Source organism: Hippopotamus amphibius, chromosome 3 (assembly GCF_030028045.1).
Source record: "Hippopotamus amphibius kiboko isolate mHipAmp2 chromosome 3, mHipAmp2.hap2, whole genome shotgun sequence".
NCBI lineage: Eukaryota > Metazoa > Chordata > Mammalia > Artiodactyla > Hippopotamidae > Hippopotamus > Hippopotamus amphibius.
Window position 1 is genome coordinate 68,352,163 of NC_080188.1, and position 22,090 is coordinate 68,374,252.

General features: G+C 38.4%; 1 protein-coding gene across 1 annotated transcript in view; it reads right to left on the minus strand.

The window, feature by feature from the left end:
- Positions 1–1,621: 1,621 nt before the first annotated feature.
- LOC130848462 (all-trans-retinol dehydrogenase [NAD(+)] ADH7-like) overlaps positions 1,622–22,090 on the minus strand; it is a 31,561-nt gene continuing 11,092 nt past the window's right edge. Inside the window, 8 exon segments of the mRNA XM_057726950.1 lie at positions 1,622–1,683; positions 5,997–6,132; positions 7,884–8,144; positions 18,201–18,417; positions 18,510–18,597; positions 19,202–19,278; positions 19,280–19,341; positions 20,220–20,321. Coding sequence (XP_057582933.1) covers positions 1,622–1,683; positions 5,997–6,132; positions 7,884–8,144; positions 18,201–18,417; positions 18,510–18,597; positions 19,202–19,278; positions 19,280–19,341; positions 20,220–20,321 — 1,005 coding nt within the window.

Sequence of the window (22,090 nt, forward strand, 5' to 3'; positions counted from 1 at the left end):
CAAAACTTTACATGTATAATGGGTTGAATTCTCAGGGAAGGCATAAGTCACTTCTCTGCAGCCAGTCAGGGGACTGGCAATGTCAGAAGAGTGGTGGAAAGAATGACAGGAACCCAAGGCTAATGTGGCCTGGAGGTAACAAGGATTTTCACTTCACCTGTTGGAAGGGAATCCAGCTCTGTGAGGGAGTGAGAGAAAAATGGACAAATAGATATGCATGAAGAAGGTAAATGCTACAAACTAGTTTATGAGGCCTCTGTTAGCTAATTATTACAGAGAAATAGGGAAAAAATTAGCTATAAAGAGGAGTGTGAAACAAAAGAGAAAATTCTGGTGGAAGGAACTTTTCCTGGTTGGAGTTAAGGTCACGGGGGAAAGAGTATTCCTGGGAAAGCTCTATATAGAGTCATTTTCTTCTAAGTAAAAATCATTTCATATCACTGTTGGTAATAACTAAAACATGTTCTTTTCTGGACAAGTGCATGAGGAAGCTGACTATTGAGATATATAAATGTACAAAAATGTCCACACGTAATTAGCATTTTTCATCTTCATGAACATAAACAATGTTATTAACGTTTCAAGGCAGATACCAGCTTTTCCGGGCTGTTCTCTGTGCCCAGTAGGAGATGGTCAACTTTTCCAAATTACTGGCCTTTGGGCATGTGGTTCCTTTGACTGGGAGAATTTTGCCCCTCTCTTCACGGGACCTGTTTCAGTTCATCCCTCAGATGTGAGCTTAAACTGACCTTCTCAGCATGGCCTCCCAAGACACCTTATAGAAAACTGAAAAATTCCTTCCCTTTCTTCCCTTTCTCCCCCCTCTAACACAGTACTTTTGTCGTTGCCCTATTTAACACATCACAAATTTAAGTGATACATTTCTTCTTTTGTTTTTTTTATGAGCTGAGTCCAGTTACTTTTTTTCTCTCATTTTTTTAAGCTCTTTATCGGATTATAATTGCTTTACACTGTTGTGCCAGTTTTTGCTGTACAACGAAGTGTATCAGCTGTATTTATACATATATCCCCATATCCCCTCCATCCAGCGACTCCCTCCCATCCTCCCTATCCCACCCCTCTAAGTCATCACCAGTCATTGAGTTGATCTCCCTATGTTATGTAGCAGCTTCCCACTACCTATTTTACATGTGGTAGTGTATATATGTCAATGCTACTCTCTCACTTTGTACTGCTTCCCCTTCGCCCCCCACCCCATGTCCTCAAGTCCGTTCTCTACATCTGCATCTTTATTCTTGCCCTGTCACTGGCTTCATCAGTACCATTTTTTTAGATTCTATATATATGAGTTAGCATATGGTATTTGTTTTTCTTTCTCTGGCTTATTAAGTGATATATTTCTATGTTTATTTACTTTCTTATTAAATGTGTCTCTTACCATACCATATGCTCTGTGAGGGCAGAGGCCATGTCTGTTTTTTACTCACCGCCATGAGCTAGGTGTTTTCCTAACTCAGTGCTTTGTGTGTGGTTGGAATGAAAACAAAATTGCCTAATAAATTAGTACTTTTCACACATGATTTAAGTGGATAAAATTCTAGATTATTTTTTAAACAAGAAGCTGGATATTTTGTTTAACATACCTCTAGCTATTTCTTGCTCATTTATCCTCTGATTTAATAGCCAAGAACACAGTTTGACACTGCTTCATGGCTTCCTTGACTAGAAATGAAAAATACAAAAACTATCAATTTCCTGATCTTTCCTTAGGACCAGCGTTTTCTGATGATATGAAAACTACTCATAGGCACGTTTCCCTGGCAAGATTGTAGAAGGTCTTTCTGTTCACTATTTGGCCATGACAAGTTCAGAAGTGAGAAATGATTTCACAAAGTTTCAGAATAAATACTAAAAGTATAAAATTGTGACATATATAACATTTTAAAATATATAATTTATAAGATGCTCCAGGCATAAAGTGGAGTTTATTTCAAAAACTGTGATCTGAGAATATAAATGTTTATTCCTTTTTGGATTTATTTCTTCTGATGTAACTATATTTGTATATAATTTTAGATATCTGTATGTAATAAGTTTTTAAAAAAAATTTTAGATAAGGTACATAAACATTAACCCAAAAAATGCTTTTGGGGGATCAGTTTTCCTTCATTAACTAGGTCCTAGGGTCCTAAATATAGATATTGCTGATGGATGAGGGAAATGTCTCTGAAGGATTCTTTTTTTTTTTAATTTTATTTATTTATTTATTTATTTATTTATTTATTTATTTATTATTTAGGCTATGCCACCATGGTTCATGGGATCTTTTTTTTTTAATTTATTATTTTATTGGCTGTGTTGAGTCTTTTTTTTGCTGTGTGCAGGCTTTCTTTTTAGTTGCGGTGAGTGGGGGCTACTTTTCATTGTGGTGCGCGGGCTCCTCATTGCCATGGCTTCTCTTGTTGCAGAGCACCGGCTCTAGGCACGTGGGCCTCAGTAGTTGCAGCATGTGGGTTCAATAGTTGTGGCTCATGTGCTCTAAAGCGCAGGCTCAATAGTTGTGGTGCACGGGCTTCGTTGCTCCGCAGCATGTGGGATCCTCCTGGAGCAGGGATCGAACCTGTGTCTCTTGCATTGGCAGGCAGATTCTCAACCACTGTGCCACCTAGGAAGCCCTCTTCAAAGGATTCTTAGGTGGAGATTGTGTGTGTATGCATGTACATATTTTTTTCTAATAAACTGTGGCTATTTATAAGTGCTTTGAAAATTGCCATAGTTAAACAGCTGATGATGAAGGAATTTCACATACTTTTTAGTATTTCAGCTGTTTTTTGTTTTGCTTTGTTTTTTAAACCTGGATAAGCCTAGATCAACAAACTGGTAAAGAGACCTTTTACCCCTTGAGTTCAAGCCACTTTTCATTGGGAAAGACTTGTTGTGAAAAGTGACTCGTAATTATCTGGACCTTTTGCAGTCTCCCAAGGCAGGACTGTCCAAGCCACATTACAGCCTTATATTGAAAACTCCAATTTCTGCTATGCCCACCTTACTTATTTTTCTTATAAAGTATTTCATGTGTTTTTTCAGGTGACTTCATACTTTACTCATAGTCATTAAAAGCTTTATAACAAAACTGCCCACTTCAAAATATATCACTACAAAACATTTCATAAAATATTTAAAAATTTTTTAAAGAATTTTAAGTATATTATATATATAGATATAGCTAGTTAGACCAGTGCAGTTGTACCAAATTGAAAACATTTTTTGGTTAAATGGAATCATTACTAAGTAAACAGGGATTTAGGGACTTATAATTCTACTTTATTGAACTCAACATTAGGATATATATTACAGCATGATTCTAGCTGCACTTTTATATTGAAGTAGTATTACAAAAAGACATATTTTCTGAAATGTTAATGTATGCTGGCAAATAGTCTCATGACCCCTTATAGGATGCTTTTCAGTTTCATCTAGTTATAAAATGATTCTTAAAGTTAATCATTTAAAATGGACCCTCCCTTATATTTCACTATTTCTTTTCTAAACTAATCAAGTAAGGTACCATGCTAAGAGCTGATTTCAAAACCTATTTCAAGTTAATTTGTAACAAGTGCTTTTTAAAAATATTTACATATGCATCCAAAAAGAATGGTTACAATGTGTTAAAGACTGTTCATAAAAGTAATATTACTGTAGGAAATACACGTATCATATATTTATATGCTAAATCTGCTGTACGTGGTAGCAGCTGGGATAAAACTCTTTTTAAAAAAATCTCTACTCAAACATAAAAATCCAACTCTGTGTGTGTGTGTGTGTGTGTATACACATATATGTATCTCAAAATATATAATTATGGCTTTAGAACATGTACATTAAAAATGTTAATATTGTTGACCTAAGCACCCTGCTAATTCCCAGGTCCACATAAGATACTAAATATTTATTTCAGAATCATTTTATCCAGAAATATTGGGAAAGAATATTTCAGGGAGAGGGTAGAGTAATTATAAAGGTGTTGAGGTAGGGTGTTGGCCAATGAGAACAGCGAGGAGGCCAGTGTGGCTACAGCAGCGTGAGAACAGAATGGAATAGTAGCAGCTGGGGTCAAAGGGCCAGATCATGTGGAGCCTTTTGGCCATTGTATGTTTTGAGATTTTATTCTGAGTGAGAAAGGAAGACAGTAGATAGGTTTGAGAGAAGTGTGACCTGATCTCATTTCCATTCAGCATTCTCACTCTGGCTGCTCTGTGGGGAATATTCTATATGGAGGCAAAGGGCAAAAGCAGGGAGACCATTTAAGACATTTCTGTAATACAGGAAGGAGATGATGGCGGCTTGGACAAGTGATGCTGCTGGTTAGGAATGGCCAGATCCTGGATATACTTTGACAATAGAGCCAACAGTATTTGCTGAAATACTGATTGTATAAGAGAAAGAGTGTAACTCAAGGTTTGAAGCCTGATCAACAGGAATGATCAGGCTTCGAATCATTTATTGAGGTGAGAAGACTGTAGAAGGGGCAGATTGGGGACTAGGATGGAGGTGGTGGAGTCAGGAGTGGTTTGGGCAGGTTAAGTTTGCATGTCTATTAAATATCCAAGTGGAGACGTCAGGTGGGCAATTGGATATGAGTCTGTAGCTCAGGTGGAGGTCTAGGCTGAAGATATAAACTTGTGTTATAAATAGAGTGTATTTAAAGCCTTGCGATCAGAGGAGATTACCTTGAAAGGAAATGTAAATAGGAGAAGAGGTCTGAGGACTGAACCTTAGGACCCACCAAAGTTAGAATCTGAGGGATGTGGGGGAAGCAGCACAGGTTCCTGGAAGGAGTGACCATGAAGGAGGAAGAGGAGGAATGAAAGAGAAAGAAGAGAAGGGGTGAGAGGAGCAGGAAGACGAAGAACAACAGCAATAACAACAAAGTAATTAATATCTAGAAGTGACCTGAACAGAGTGTTTGAGAACAAGGGAGTCATCAGCTGTGTCAAATCCTGCTGATAATTCACGTAAGACCAGGACTGAGAGTTGACCATTGTCTGTGCCAGTCTTTCCCGTGTTAATCCCAACTGTCCCCATAAAATGGGACTATTCCTTTTTGTTTATTTTGGCTTTAGATCCAGAACTTTTTGCTGATACTATGGTGAATTGAATAAATTCTATTTTCGTACGTATTCTCGTGTACATTGAAAATAATAGATTAGGATTTCTTAGGTGGTGCAGTGGTTAAGAATCCACCTGCCAATGCAAGGGGACATGGGTTCCATCCCTGGTCTGGGAAGATCCCACATGCCACAGAACAACTAAGCCTGTGCGCCACAACTATTGAGCCTGCGCTCTAGAGCCTGTGAGCCACAGCAATTGAGCCCATGTGCTGCAGCTACTGAAGCCCCCGCATCTAGAGGCCTTGCTCCACAACAAGAGAAGCCACCGCAATGAGGAGCCCTCCCACCACAACAAAGAGTAGCCCCCGCTCTCCCCAACTAGAGAAAGCCTGTGTGCAGCAACGAAGACCCAACACAGCCAATAAAAAAATAAAATTAATTTTAAAAAAAACAGAAAAGAAAATAATAGATTAAATCAGAAATTTCCATTCCATAAAATCATCCCAATAGAGACAGTGCTGGTGCCTCTCATTCAGACCTTTGGAGAACTTGAGTTGCAGATGCTAATATTAAAAATATGCCCACCAGGAAAGCGGGGAGGGTTGGGGGGGAATGAACTGGAAGATTGGGATACCAAATTGTACACTCTAAATATAGGCTGTTTATTGTCTGTTAATTGTATCTCAATAAAAGTTCTTAAAAAAATGCTTATTAAAAAAAATATGCCCACCAATATTAGCCCTAAATCAGGGTGGAGGGGATTATCTTTTGTATCATTATGGTCACAGTCTCATTTTAGATTGCTTCATATCTGTTCTTGGAAGAAAGACTTTTAAGGGAGTATATGATGAGAAAATAGACTTCTCCTATTTGTCAACAGAGTGAAAGCCACCACTCTCAGGCCAGAGGATTTGTCATCTTTACCTCCAAGAATGCATCCCTTCCGTGTACACCCAGTGAAGAGAAGCATTGGGTCGTAGGTGAGCATCTTGGCTGATAGACGAGATCCCACTACCACACTGACCCCATAGCTCATGTTGCAGGATGAAAGGGCATCAATCTGAGTTTAGAGTAAAGGAGACTTGTTGTTCCTCATGTCTCATAATATGTCATAGGCTTAGAAATGCCCTCCATACTATTGCGGTTCCAGTACTTGGCTCAGTCTCCAAGTCATGAAGTGAAATTAGGCCCATATGTCTCTTGCTTTCTGCTTGCTTTAAAACATTCTCAACACAATTTTAGTCATGAGTTAAACTCCTTCATACATTTGCCCTTTAAGGCAGAAAGTCTGTGGTCAGTATTCATGGCATTTTCAGTTTACCCCGGACCAACTGGGTATTTGGTCCTGTATTTTCAGACCGATATCATCACTTCAGATAAGCTTTGGAAAACCATTTGAAGTAAACTAAATCAAATAACCTATACTGAATCAATTAACCCAGTTGTTTTTAAGTTTAGTATGAAAATTAAATACTAAAATGTGGTATAAAGGAATCCCTTTCTTGGTTGCATCTCTGAGACTAACCCCACATTTTCTGGTCATCCACCCATCCAGCCATTCACTGATAGTTTTTTGAATATTTGGTAGGTTGTAGCAGTAGATGTTGGCATTTTTCAGAGACCAATGTTCATTAAAGTATCATCTGGAAATCAATACACCCTAACAATATCCAGTATTGCATGTTGGCTATAAAAACATGGAATTTGTTGCTATGGAATAATTCTAAGTGACGCTAGGGAAGGGAAATGACAACAATGGTAAATTAAAGACTACTTATCCCTAAAGTATCGAAAGTATGAGAGCAAATTTAGTCTACTACTCAACTGTGAGCAGAACTGACTTTGTCCCAAAAGTCTCCCTCCCTACCCTACCCCAGGCTGGAGCTTTCCAATACAGGAGAGTTGACCTGTTTCTCCGATTGATCGATATGGAAGTCTGGTGCTACTGGCTGCTACAAGGGAGGCTTATTTTATTTTATTATTTTATGTCTTATCTTTTTTTTTGTTATTTATTTGTTTTTAATTTTGTTTGGCTGTGTTGGGTCTTCATTGCCATGCGCGGGCTTCTCTCTAGTTGTGGCATGCGGGTTTTCTCTTCTCTAGTTGTGGTGCACAGGCTCCAGAGCATGTGGGCGCTGTAGTTTGCGGCATACAGGGTCTCTACTTGAGGCGCACGAGCTCAGTAGTTGTGGTGCATGGGCTTTGTTGCCCCACGGCATGTGGGATCTTAGTTCCCCCACCAGGGATTAAGCCCATGTCCCCTGCATTGGAAGGCAGATTCTTTACCACTGGACCACCAGGGAAGTTCTGGCATGTTTTAGAAAGTTGAAGGCTCCTATTTTAAGATGATTCGGAAAAGAGAAAACAAAGCTCAGGTGTAGAGTGAGAAGTTGGCTACATGTGGTTTTGAGGGAAGAGACTGCCAAATTTGGAATAGTTCCTTTCCCTGCTGGCTCTCCTCCTTCTCTCTCCCCAGAGAGTCACTTTGTGCTGTTTGGCTTGCTAAAGTTCAATTGATGGAATCACTGTTGCCAAAAAAGCCACGTATACAAAGTAGATTAACACTTAATTTGCCTAGATGGTTGACTCCCTGGCAGTCTGGTCACATGAGAGTGGTATGATGTGATACTTAACTTTGGTCAAACAGATCTGCACATAAGCTGTTTGAATTTTTAGGCACAAGTGCTTCATGATGACCAGGTTGTTTTGCCTACCAGGCAGTTGCTTTTAGAAAAGCTGTGGAAAATGAGTTTACCCTGTGCGATCAAGGTAGTTTTGATATTGTGTGGCTCCCCTAATCTTGGCTCTCACCATAGTTTCAAGATGCCCAATAGCTTCAAAACTGTAGTCCACAGTGTTGGCTGTCATTTCTGACAGCACCTTACTGATGGGCTCGGTGGAGTACCTGGGGCTGATGCACTCAGTGGCTCCTACAGCCACGGCCTTTTCAAATTTGTTTTTGTTGAGGTCAATCCCAGTGATCCTGGATGCACCGGCTGACTTACAGCCCATGATGACTGAAAGGCCAACTCCTCCCAGGCCAAAGACCACACAAGTTGAACCAGGGGTGACCTGTGGAGCAACAAGTTCCTATAAAGGCTAGACCTCGGGTTAAAAGATGGAACCTGCAAAGTATCTCCAATATTAGAACACAAAATTCAGAAGAACACTATGATGAGTTATTAGGACCGGATGACATTCTCATGAGAATGCCACAAAGAGAGCTAGAAACAGTAGAACGCCTGAGAACAGAAAAGGCACACAAACCATATTTTGCAAATAAATGAAAACCTTTGATAAAAGTTTACATCATTCAGGCCTTTGTTGTGGGAGCTTTGGTAGCCTTCTTGGTCACCACTCACAACCGCATCTAACCTCATAGCAGGATTAAATAAGCTCTTGGATCTCTATTACTCTTCTTCACAAAACCATGCTAAATCTGTTTTAGATTTTGTTTAATTAGCATTTTCTTAATAACCATAACTCTCAGTCATTTGTAAATAAATCGTTTTTTCATCAAAGTTGAACCTCCATGTTGCAGTTAGATGATCTGTGTGTAGCTCCAGGAAGGAAATGTAGTTAAATCAATTGGGGGATTTTTACCCTGTACTATGCTATGTTAAAGAAGGTTCTAGCCAAAAGTCATTTTCTTGCTAGTAGAGTCCTAACCCTGTTTCACAGCAGGGATCAGAGAGACTTGAAAACAAGGAAACCCACAAAAAAAGGATATGGAACTTACTGTGATCATTTTTGTCTTCTTTTCTTTTCTTTTTCCCCTCCCTCCCTCCTTCCCTTTCTTTCTTCCTTCCTTCCTTTTTTTTTTTTTTTTTAACATGCAAAGTCTTGTGTGTGAGCAGGGTGTATTGTCAGATGTCCTGGTTCTCTGGTTTTGTCCTCCCTTCTTTCAGGAATTACCTGAAGAAATAGCCTGTGTGTAGAGGTCTATATATGCATATGTTTTGAAATGTCTGAATTTGTAAGCTGATATTTAAGTGGGTGCAGAGATGCTGCACCCACTCGCCATGAGCTATAATTTCAGCTACGGCATCCTAACCCCTCAGTTTAATTCCTGAATTTGGAGGTTTGAAGTTAGTGTCGCCATTCTCTCAAGCATCATTCAGTCCTTCACTCATCTATGCAGCAAATTTTATTGATGGATTCTTTGTAGTCAGCATTTTATGCCAGAAACTAAACGGGACATTCTCTGCCTTTTCTCCTAGTTTATCTGCTAGTTTTATTGTATAGATATGAAATGGAATATTTTGTTGATGGTTGAACTTTAGGTTCTAGATTTAGGTACAAAATCTTATGATTCTAGCGCTATCTTCTGGGACCTCTTGCAGCCTCCCTTATTTAATCTCTAGCAAGCCTTAGCCTATGGTGGCCCTGCAGTGTGATCTTTCTGACCACCAGGGAACTGAGCCCCTAAAGACTTCTCCCTAGGACCCAATCACCCACCTGCAAAGTTGTAATTTTTGACCTGTCACCCTGCCTCTGAGCCTTTACGTGGATCATGGCCCCAGTCTCTGCTAACTTCAGGTGTCCCCCCACCTGAAAATCAAAACCACAAACCAAAAAAAAAAAAAAAAAGCAAACTTCTCTCCCTTCCCAACCTTCTTGTTCTACAGAATGGGAACTGGAGATTAATATCTACAGTGAATCATCCACATCATTATTGTAGAAGAAAGCCGTAGTCTAAAACAAGAGTGTCAATTTTAGGTCATTAAAAATATTATTTTAAAGAATATTTTATTATTTTATATTTTAAAATATAGTAAGCCTCTACTTTTTAGTATTATTTTTCTTTACTGTTCTGATCCCCTTCATGATCTTTAATAAGTACTTATATTTCACTATTCCAAAGAACCTCAGGACTGACCCTTAATCAGCTCTTGGGAGATAACTTTTGAGTCCTTGGACTATCCTGTCCATTAAGAATGTCTTTGTACATCTGAGACATTGGGCTACTCCAGATAGTTTATGCCAACAATGTAACATGGTGAATGCCTGTTTTCTTATTTCTGGGGCTTTGAGTCATCAGTTTAACTCCTGATGCTTCTGGGGTCTGAGTAGCTTAGGTCAGTCCTGTGGGAGCTGTGTGCCTACATGACTGTTCCCCCAATAGAAACCCTGGGCACAAGACTTGAGTGAGCTTCCCCAGTTGGCAACACTTAGTATGTGTTGTCACACATTGTTGCTGGGAGAATTAAGCTCTGACCATGTGAACCTACTGGAAGAGGTAACTGGAAACTTATACCTGGTCTCTCTTGGATTTCACCCTATGTGCTTTTTTCCTTTGCCGGTTTTAATCTGTATCCTTTCACTGTAACAAACTGTAACCATGAGTATAATAATTTCTGAGTTTATAAATCCTTCTAGTGAATCATTGAACCAAAAGAGCATTTGGGGGGACCCCAACACACCCTCATATTGTAAGTTTGACCTATTTTCTCATAGGCAAAAGCAAGAATATGTGTTCATTCAAGTGATTTGCCTTAAGATATAGCTTCCAAAAAAATTATACCTAAAAGTGGAGAATGTCTTGCTTGATAATATGTTAGCCAAATACTAATATGGTACCAATACATCAAGTACAATAAAAAACTTAGGATGCTAGGGGGGCAGAAAAGATGGTGGCGAAGTAGAGAGACGTGGAGTGCATCCCTCTCCACAGATGCATTGGGAATGCACGGAAGGACGCAGTCATTCCCACAGAGAACCAGCTGAACACCAGCAGACGGCCTCAGACACCAGAAAGGGCTGCGGGGAGCCTGACATAGCCGACTGAATATTCGTCTACTCCAATACTTGGACATTAGTCTGAGGCTTGGACAGTCTTCTATAAACACCTCTATCACCAGGACAAGCAACCCCAAAAGCTTGGACAACCATGAGGAAACAAAGAAACACCATGCAGGCAAAGGAGCAGGAAAAAAACCCACAAGACCAAATCAATGAGGAGGAAATAGGAAAAATGCCTGAAAAAGAATTTAGAGTAATGATAGTAAAAATGATACAAAATCTCAATACCAAAATAGAGAAAGTACAAGAAACAGTTCATAAGAACTCAGAAAAACAAACAGCAATGGATAACAAAATAACTGAAATTAAAAATACTCTAGATGCTCTAACCAGCAGAATGACGGAGGCAGAAGAACAAATAAGTGAGTTGGAAGATAGAATGGGAGAAATAAACGCCACAGAGCAGGAAAAAGATAAAAAAATAAAAAGACTAGAAGACAGCCTCAGAGACCTCAGTGATAACCTTAAACGTACCAACATTCGAATTATAGGCATCCCAGAAGAAGAAGAAAACAAGAAAGGGTCTGAGAAAATATTTGAAGAGGTTATAGTGGAAAACTTCCCCAACATGGGAAAGGAAATAATTCACCAAGTCCAAGAAGCACAGAGAGTCCCATACAGAATAAACCCAAGGAGAAATACACCAAGACACATATTAATCAAACTAATGACAATTAAACACAAAGAAAAAATCTTAAAAGCAGCAAGAGAAAAGCAACAAACAACATATAAGGGAAAACCCATCAGGATAACAGCTGACCTTTCTACAGAAACTCTGCAGGCCAGAAGGGAATGGCAGGATATACTGAAAGTCCTGAAAGAGAGAAACCTACAGCCAAGAATACTCTACCCAGCAAGAATCTCATTCAGATTTGAGGGAGAAATCAAAAGCTTTCCAGACAAGCAAAAGTTAAGAGAATTCAGCACCACCAAACCAGCCTTACAACAAGTGCTAAAGGAACTTCTCTAAGTAGGAAACACAAGAAAAGGAAAACACCTACAAATACAAACCCAAAACAATTAAGAAAATGGTAATTGGAACACACATGTCAATAATCACTTTAAATGTAAATGGACTAAATGCTCCAACCAAAAGACACAGACTGGCTGAATGGATACAAAAACAAGACCCTTCTATATGCTGCCTACAAGAAACCCACTTCAGACCAAGGGATACATATAGACTGAAAGTGAAGGGATGGAAAAAGATATTCCATGCAAATGGAAATCAAAAGAAAGCTGGAGTAGCAATACTCATATCAGACAAATTAGACTTGAAAGTAAAGACTATTAAAAGAGACAAGGAAGGGCACTACATAATGATCAAGGGATCCATCCAAGAAGAACATATCACAATGGTAAATATCTATGCCCCCAATATAGGAGCACCTCAATACATAAGGCAAATACTAACAGCTATAAAAGGGGACATCGACAGTAACACAATTATAGTGGGAGACTTGAACACCCCACTTACATCAATGGACAGATCATCCAAACAGAAAATAAATAAAGACACACAAGCTTTAAATGACACATTAGACCATCTCGACTTCATTGATATTTATAGGACATTCCATCCAAAAACGAGAGACTACACGTTCTTCTCAAGTGCACACGGAACATTTTCCAGGATAGATCACATCTTGGGTCACAAATCAAACCTCAGCAAATTCAAGAAAATTGAAATCATATCAAGCATCTTCTCAGACCACAACGCCATGAGACTAGATATCAATTACGGGAAAAAAACTGCAAAAAATACAAACACATGGAGGCTAAACAATTCACTCTTAAACAACCAAGGAATCACTAAAGAAATCAAAGAGGAAATCAAAAAATATCTAGAAACAAATGACAACGAAAACACAACAACCCAAAACCTATGGGACGCAGCAAAAGCAGTTCTAAGAGGGAAGTTTATAGCAATACAGTCCTACCTTAAGAAACAAGAAAATGATCGAATAAACAACCTAACCTTACACCTCAAACAACTAGAGAAAGAAGAACAAAGAAACCCCAAAGCAAGCAGAAGGAAAGAAATCATAAAGATCAGAGCAGAAATAAATGAAAAAGAAAGGAAAGAAACCATAAGAAAAATAAATAAAACTAAAAGCTGGTTCTTTGAGAAGATTAACAAAATTGATAAACCATTAGCCAGACTCATCAAGAAAAAAAGGGAGAAGATGCAAATCAACAGAATTAGAAATGAAAAAGGAGAAGTCACAACAGACACCTCAGAAATACAAAACATCATGAGAGACTACTACAAGCAACTATATGCCAATCAATTGGATAACCTGGAAGAAATGGATACATTCTTAGAAAAATACAACCTTCCAAGACTGAACCAGGAAGAAATAGAAACCATGAACAGAGCAATCACAAGTACAGAAATTGAGGCAGTGATTAAAAATCTCCCAACACACAAAAGCCCAGGACCAGATGGATTCACTGGCGAATTCTATCAAACATTTCGAGAAGAGTTAACACCTATCCTTCTCAAACTCTTCCAAAATATTGCAGAAGGCGGAGCACTCCCAAACTCATTCTACGAGGCTACCATCACCCTGATACCAAAACCAGGCAAAGATGTCACAAAAAAAGAAAACTACAGACCAATATCACTGATGAATATAGATGCAAAAATCCTCAACAAAATACTAGCTAACAGAGTGCAACAGCACATTAAAAAAATCATACACCATGATCAAGTGGGGTTTATCCCTGGGATGCAAGGATTCTTCAATATACGCAAATCAATCAACGTGATACATCACATCAACAAATTGAAGGATAAAAACCATATGATCATTTCAATAGATGCAGAAAAAGCTTTTGACAAAGTTCAACATCCATTTATGATAAAAGCTCTCCAGAAAATGGGCATAGAAGGAAATTACCTCAACATCATAAAAGCCATATATGACAAACCAAAAGCCAACATTGTTCTCAATGGAGAAAAACTGGAAGAATTCCCTCTAAGAACAGGAACAAGACAAGGGTGTCCACTCTCACCACTGTTATTCAACATAGTTTTGGAAGTGTTAGCCACAGCAATCAGAGAAGAAAAAGAAATTAAAGGAATCCAAATTGGAAAAGAAGAAGTAAAATTATCACTCTTTGCACATGACATGATACTATATATAGAAAACCCTAAAGATTCTACCAGAAAACTGCTAGCACTCATTGATGAGTTTAGTAAAGTAGCAGGATACAAAATTAATGCACAGAAATCTCTTGCATTCCTATACACGAACAACGGAAGAGCAGAAAGAGAAATTAAGGAAACTCTCCCATTCACCATTGCAACCAAAAGAATAAAATACCTAGGAATAAACCTGCCTAAGGAGGCAAAAGATCTGTATGCAGAAAACTTTAAGACATTGATAAAAGAAATCAAAGACGACACAAACAGATGGAGGGACATACCATGTTCCTGGATTGGAAGAATCAACATTGTGAAAATGACCGTACTACCCAAAGCAATTTACAGATTTAATGCAATCCCGATCAGATTACCAATGGCATTTTTCACAGAACTAGAGCAAGAAATCTTACGATTTGTATGGAAACGCAAAAGACCCCGAATAGCCAAAGCAATCTTGAGAAGGAAAAATGGAGTTGGTGGAATCAGGCTTCCTGACTTCAAACTATACTACAAGGCCATAGTGATCAAGACAGTATGGTACTGGCACAAAAATAGAAAGGAAGATCAATGGAATAGAATAGAGAACTCAGAAGTAAGCCCAAACACATATGGGCACCTTATCTTTGACAAAGGAGGCACGAGTATACAATGGAAAAAAGACAGCCTCTTCAATAAGTGGTGCTGGGAAAATTGGACAGCAACATGTAAAAGAATGACATTAGAACACTTCCTAACACCATACACAAAAATAAACTCAAAATGGATTAAAGACCTACATGTAAGGCCAGACACTATAAAACTCCTAGAGGAAAACATAGGCAGAACACTCTTTGACATACATCAAAGCAACATCCTTTTTGACCCACCTCCTAGAATCATGGAAATAAAATCAAGAATAAATGAATGGGACCTCATGAAACTTAAAAGCTTTTGCACAGCAAAAGAAACCATAAACAAGACTAAAAGGCAACCCTCAGAATGGGAAAAAATAATTGCCTATGAAACAACGGACAAAGGATTAACCTCCAAAATATACAAGCAGCTCAGGCAGCTTCATACCAAAAAAGCAAATAACCCAATCCACAAATGGGCAGAAGACCTAAATAGACATTTCTCCAAAGAAGACATACAGATGGCCAACAAACACATGAAAAGATGCTCAACATCACTAATCATCAGAGAAATGCAAGTCAAAGCCACAATGAGGTATCACCTCACACCAATCAGAATGGCCATCATCACAAAGTCTGGAAACCACAAATGTTGGAGAGGGTGTGGAGAAAAGGGAACTCTCCTGCACTGTTGGTGGGACTGTAAGTTGGTACAGCCACTATGGAAAACAATTTGGAGGTTCCTTAAAAAACTACACATAGAACTACCATATGATCCAGTAATCCCACTCCTGGGCATATACCCAAAGAAAACCATAATCCCAAAAGAAACTTGTACCATAATGTTTATTTCAGCACTCTTTACAATAGCCAGGACATGGAAGCAACCTAAATGCCCATCAACAAATGAATGGATACAGAAGATGTGGCATATATATACAATGGAATATTACTCAGCTATAAAAAGGGATGAGATGGAGCTATATGTAATGAGGTGGATAGAACTACAATCTGTCATACATAGTGAAGTAAGTCAGAAAGAGAAGGACAAATATTGTATGCTAACTCACATATACGGAATCTAAAAATGGTACTGATGAACTCAGTGACAAGAACAAGGAAGCAGATACAGAGAATGGACTGGAGAACTCGAGGTATGGGAGGGGGCGGGGGGTGAAGGGGAAACTGAGAAGAAGCGAGAGAGTAGCACAGACATATGTATACTACCAACTGTAAAATAGTCAGTGGGAAGTTGTTGTATAACAAAGGGAGTCCAACTCGAGGATGGAAGATGCCTTAGAGGACTGGGGCAGGGAGGGTGGGGGGGACTCGAGGGGGGGGGGCGTCAAGGAAGGGAGGGAATATGGGGATATGTGTATAAAAACAGTTGATTGAACCTGGTGTACCCCCAAAAAAAAAAAAAAAAAAAAGTAAAAACTTAGGATGCTAGTGTAAAACTATATCCAATGTCCCTTCTCTCACCTTTATCTTGGTAGAAAATTTTTAGTGGAAAGTCTTGAGGACTGTTCCAGCACCAAGATTTTCCAGATAAATCTAAAGGCAAGTGGTAACTAACATATGGCATTGACATGGGCACGCATGCTAATGTTATACATTCATAGATTTCAGACCTGTCTTGAACCTATGTCTCAGATAAATCTACTTCAACACCCATATGTATATTTTCCACAAGCTCCTCACCTTTTTATTATTCCACATATTTGAACATCCCTTTCCTTTTTCGTTCCTACATCTCTTCTTTTCCAACTATTATTTATTAAGTCATTACTATGTCCAGGCTCCTTGCTAAGTACTGTAGTGCATAGAGACTTGGGTCATACCTTCCTGGAGCTTGTGGTCTAATGAAGACTAAAGGTATAATGAGAATTTGGGATTTCAGACACATACTATTAGCAAAGCAATCATGTAGCCTTGAATATTGGAAAGAGGTTCCTGCTTGGATGGAGTAGACAGAAGAAAATTCCTTGAGCAGGCAGGTTATCTTTAACCTGAGAATGATGTTAATGAAGCAGCCACACAAGGGCTTGGTAGATGAGTGTTGCAGACAATCAGAATAGCTTGTGCCTATGTCTTCATGCAGGAACCGCTCAGCAGGCTTACAGATCTCAAGAGAGGTGAGAGAGTGTGAGGGGATCATAGTGGATGAGATGAGATTGTTCCAAGTATAGAAGCTACTGAAGGATTTTTGGCAAAGAAGTAATGCAGATCAATTTATGTCTTATAAAATTATTCTGGCTTGTAAATGGAGACTGATTAGAGATGGTCAAGAGGAGTAATGAAGACAACGAAAGGGAGGCTGTTGCATCTGTCAAGATATGATGATGGTAGCGAGTTGAAGAAAATGGAAAGACTTAAAACATACCTTGTAAGTAAAGTTAATAGGACTTGCTGCTGGATTGCATATACGGTGTTGGAGAGGGAAGAGCAAAGATGAAGAAAATTAGAGTGGGGATAAATATGTTTGAGGGGCAGAGAGGAAGAAAATTAAGAATTCCGTTTTATACGTTTTCAGTTTGAGATACCTGTGAGACCTTCAAAGGGAGAGGTCAAGTAAGGACTAGAACAAACGAATTTGGGGTTGAGAGAGAGTTTGAGATATAAATTTGGAATCAACTAACATATAGATAATTTTTAAGACTTTGGAGTTGGATGAGACCACCACAGTACGGGGATTTCTTGGATTGCTTGTGGGAATGGTTTTACTATTTATAAATTATGTGTTATTCTACTTACTTCTTTGACTCATTAAGAGTGACATAAATTGAATCCAAATAATCACTCTTAAAAATGCCTTCATGTTTTCATACTATATTCCAACCATTATAGGTCTAATTGTGTCCCCCACACTCAACTCTGCAAATTCATATGTTGAAGTCAACCCCCAGTACCTCAGAATGTGATCTTATTTGGAGACAGGGTCTTTGCAGAGCTAATCAAGTTAAAATAAGGTAATTAGATGGACCCTAATCCAATATAATTGGTGTCCTTATAAAAAAAGGGGAAATTTTGGACAAAAAGGCTGGCATAAAAGGAAAGTGATATGAAGAGACATAGGGTGAAGACAGTCAAGGAGAGAGGCTGGAAACAGATCTTTCACTCACAGCCCTCAGAAAGAACCAATTCTGCTGACACTTTGATTTTGGGCTTCTAGTTTCCAGAATGTGAGACAATAAATTTGTGTTGTTTAAGCCACTGAGTCTGTGGTATTTTGCTACAACAGCCCTAGCAAACTAACACACCAACTTTGATATTTATTTTGTGAAAGAAAAAAGATTAATTGTAGATGTGAATCTAAATTTTAGAAATAAACCTGAAGGAAATTAGAAAACAAAATTAGATCTAGAAATTTTATTTCTACTTATTTAGAAATAAAATTTTGAATCTGAAATTTTCATTTTCTTCCAGTTGATTTGGCATTGTGTAAAAATAGCCTCTATATGAGATGTTTTCAAAAGTTGTTTTTTTTCAAAATTCTTCAGTTTTCAAAAAAAAAAAATCATTTAAAAAATAAAAAAGAAGGAACTAGCCCACCCTGCTTCTCACCTTGCCAGTTTTAATAGCGGCCCCATATCCAGTGGAAAATCTACATCCAATTAAACAGACTTTCTCAGGAGGAGCTGCATCATCGATCTTAGCAACAGAAGTTTCACCCACCACCGTGTACTCAGTAAAGGTACTAGCGCTCACAAAGTGATAGACTGGTTTGCCCCTGCATGTAAATCTGGTGGTGCCATCAGCCAGGACTCCACAACCAGTAAGGCTATTTGATACATCAAATGCTTATATTAATTCAATTCAAAAATTAGCGCAGGAACTACTAAGTGGCATTAGAGAAAAGTGACTGAAACCTACTCGCTTCTTATACAAAAGTTGCCATCTGGGTTCCGACAAGCATTGCATTCTCTACACTGAGGCACAATGAGGGGGATGACTTTGTCACCTAGAGGGAAAACATCATGATATAAAGTATTGGTCATTAACATTAAAGGGTGAAATAGATGAATGTGATTGAGCCCATGCCACATGCAAGAATTTCTTAAAAGCAGAGATATTTGGTTCTAGACCATTGTAATAAAGTGAATCACCAAAACAAATTTTTTGGTTTCCCAGTGCATGTAAAAATGTTTACACTATACTGTAGTCTATTAAGTATGCAATAGCATTGTGTCTAAAAAAACAATGTACATGCCTTAATTAAAAAACAGTGCTATTGGAAAAGTGGCACCGATAGACTTGCTTGAAGCAGGGTTGGCACAAACTCAATTTGTAAAAAAAAAATATGCACTATCTTTGAAGCACAATAAAGTGAAGTGCAATAAAGCAAGGTATGCCTGTGTTCATACGTTTACAAGCACCAGCCCATTTGCTTGCTACATGTTGAGATTTTACCAAATTAAACTTCACTCTATAGAATCCATTCTCCTTGTATTCTTTTATCCTCCTAAATTAGTGAAGGCTAATCTAATAATTCCTAGTTGTGCTATTTCCTTTGATAGGACAGTCAACCCTGCTTATCTCAGACTTGTGACTTGACATTTGCACGCCTGGTTTCACTGTAGTGACTCCTTCTCCGATGCTCTCCACAACTCCAGTGGCTTCATGTCCCACAATCACTGGAAACAGACACTATTGCTTCTTTTATCGTGTGGTCATCTGACCGACAGATTCCTGTCGCCAAAATTTGCTTTCAACGACAAGAACATTGCACCAACCAGCAAACGGGTCATTTTACAGTTAGGAGGATATTTAGCTCTCTCTTGAAAAGATTATAATTGTTTATCCAGTATGATTGTCTAATATAGTAGTGTTGACTCTTAGGAGATTCTGAGCTGAGTATCAACCATCAGACAGAAATCTCTCTCTTAAAGGAATTTATAGTATTGCTGCCTCTGGCCTTATTTTGAATCTCAGTGCCTTTTGAAGTATGTTGATGCTCTTGTGAGAGAACTAGAAGGCAGATGTTACCATGCAGCCATCACAAAAATAGATGTTTACAATTAGTTCCTCCTCTCCATGAAAGGTAAAGGGAATGGTGTACAAGAAGAGAAGTGAGCAAAATTGTACTGTTAATACAGTGCTCAGGTAACAGGAGATGGTCAAAGAAAGATAGGCAGCAATGGTGTTCAAACCAATGGTTAGGCTCTATCCACAGAAGCAGGGGAAATCCTCCAAGAAGGGAAATCCAGGAAACTGTCGTTTCTCTAGGCACAAATGAGTTCTTCATTCTTTGTGAAAAGTAATCTCAATACTGTCTGATACCCAGAGGATTTTAAAAGTAGTCACTAATCATAATTATTAACCATTTTTACCAGACACTGTGTCAATAAAAATTCAACAAATAAAAGTTATGATAGAGCAGATTAGCAGGGTTGTTTTTTAATCAATAAATGTCATTAATTTTATATTCAGTATGACCAGATCCTCATCAATTAAAAAAAAACAGTCTGAGAATTAATAACCAAAATTTGGGAAACATCTCCTTATCTAAGAATCCAACCTCACAACAAAGATATATTCAAAGCATGATAATATTTTAGACTTGTGTACTCTTGGGTTCATTACCTTAATACGAACTTCTTTAGCCTTTGGTGGGGCAACTTCTATTTCCTCAGTGGAAAAGGGTTTCTTCTGTTCCCATAGCACAGCTGTCTTACATTTAATAATCTAAGAAATTGGTGAGAGTTATATTGGGCCCGAATTATGTCTTTTTCAGATTTTTTTTTTCAGCTCTTTATTGGAGTATAATTGTTTTACACTGTTGTGCCAGTTTCTGCTGTACAACAAAGTGAATCAGCTGTATTTATACACATATCCCCATATCCCCTCCCTCTTGAGACTGCCTATCACCCTCCCTATCCCACTCCTCCAGGTCATCACCAATCATCGAATTGAACTCCCTGTATTATGCAGCAGCTTCCCACTAGCTATCTATTATACATTTGATAGTGTGTATATGCCAATGCTACTCTCTCACTTCATCCCAGCTTCCCGCCCCCTACCCCATGTCCTCAGGTCCGGTATCTACACATGCGTCTTTATTCTTTCCCTGCCACTGGGTTCATCAGTACCATGTTTTTAGATTCCATATATATGAGTTAGCATAAACTATTTGTTTTTCTCTTTTTGGCTTACTTCACTCTGTATGACAGACTCTGGGTCCATCCACCTCACTACAAATAACTCAATTTCATTCCTTTTTATGGCTGAGTAATATTGCATTGTATATATGTAACACATTTTCTGTATCCATTCATCTGTTGATGGGGATTTAAGTTGCTTGCATGTCCTGGCTATTGTAAATAGTGCTGCAATGAACATTGTGGTAACTGTATCTTTTTGAATTATGGTTTTCTCAGGGTATATGTCCAGTAGTGGGATTGTTGGGTCATATGGTACTTCAATTTTTAGTGTTTTTAAGGAAACTCCATACTGTTTTCCATAGTTGCTGTACCATTTATATTCTCACCAACAGTGCAAGATAGTTCCCTTTTCTCCACACCTTCTCCAGCATTTATTGTTTCCAGATTTTTTTTGGTGAAGGCCATTCTGACTGGTGTGAGGTGATACCTCATTGTGGCTTTGATTTGCATTTCTCTAATGGGTGGTGATGTTGAATATCTTTTCATGTGTTTGTTAGCCAGCTATATGTCTTCTTTGGAGAAATGTCTGTTTAGGTCTTCCACACATTTTTGGATTGGGTTGCTTGATATTGAGCTGCATGAGCTGCTTGTATATTTTGGAGGTTAATCCTTTGTCAGTTGCTTCATTGGTGAATGTTTTCTCCTATTCTGAGGGTTGTCGTCTTGTTTATGGTTTCTTTTCTGTGCAAAAGCTTTTAAGTTTCATTGAGTCCCATTTGTTTATTTTTGTTTTTTTTTTTCCATTATTCTAGGAGGTGGATCAAAACGGATCTTGCTTTGATTTATGTTGTACAGTGTTCTGCCTAAGTTTTCCCCTAGACTTTTGTAGTGTCTGGCCTTATATTTAGGTCTTTAATCCATTTTGAGTTTATTTTTGTGTATGGTGTTAGGAAGTGTTCTATTTTCATTCTTTTTCATGTAGCTGTCCAATTTTCCCAGCACCACTTATTGAAGAGGCTGTTTTTTCTCCATTGTATATTCTTGCCTCCTTTGTCAAAGATAAGGTGCTGATATGTGTGTGGATTTATCTCTGGGCTCTCTTTTCTGTTGCATTGACCTATATTTCTGCTTTTGTGCCAGTACCATTCGGTCTTGATCACTGTAGCTTTGTAGTGTAGTCTGAAGTTAGGGAGCCTGATTCCTCCAGCTTCGTATTTCCTTCTCAAGATTGCGTTGGCTATTCAGTGACTTTTGTGTTACCATACAAAATGTAAAATTTCTGTTCCAGTGCTGTAAAAAATGCCATTGGTAATTTGATGGGGATTGCATTGAATCTGTAGATTGCTTTGGGTA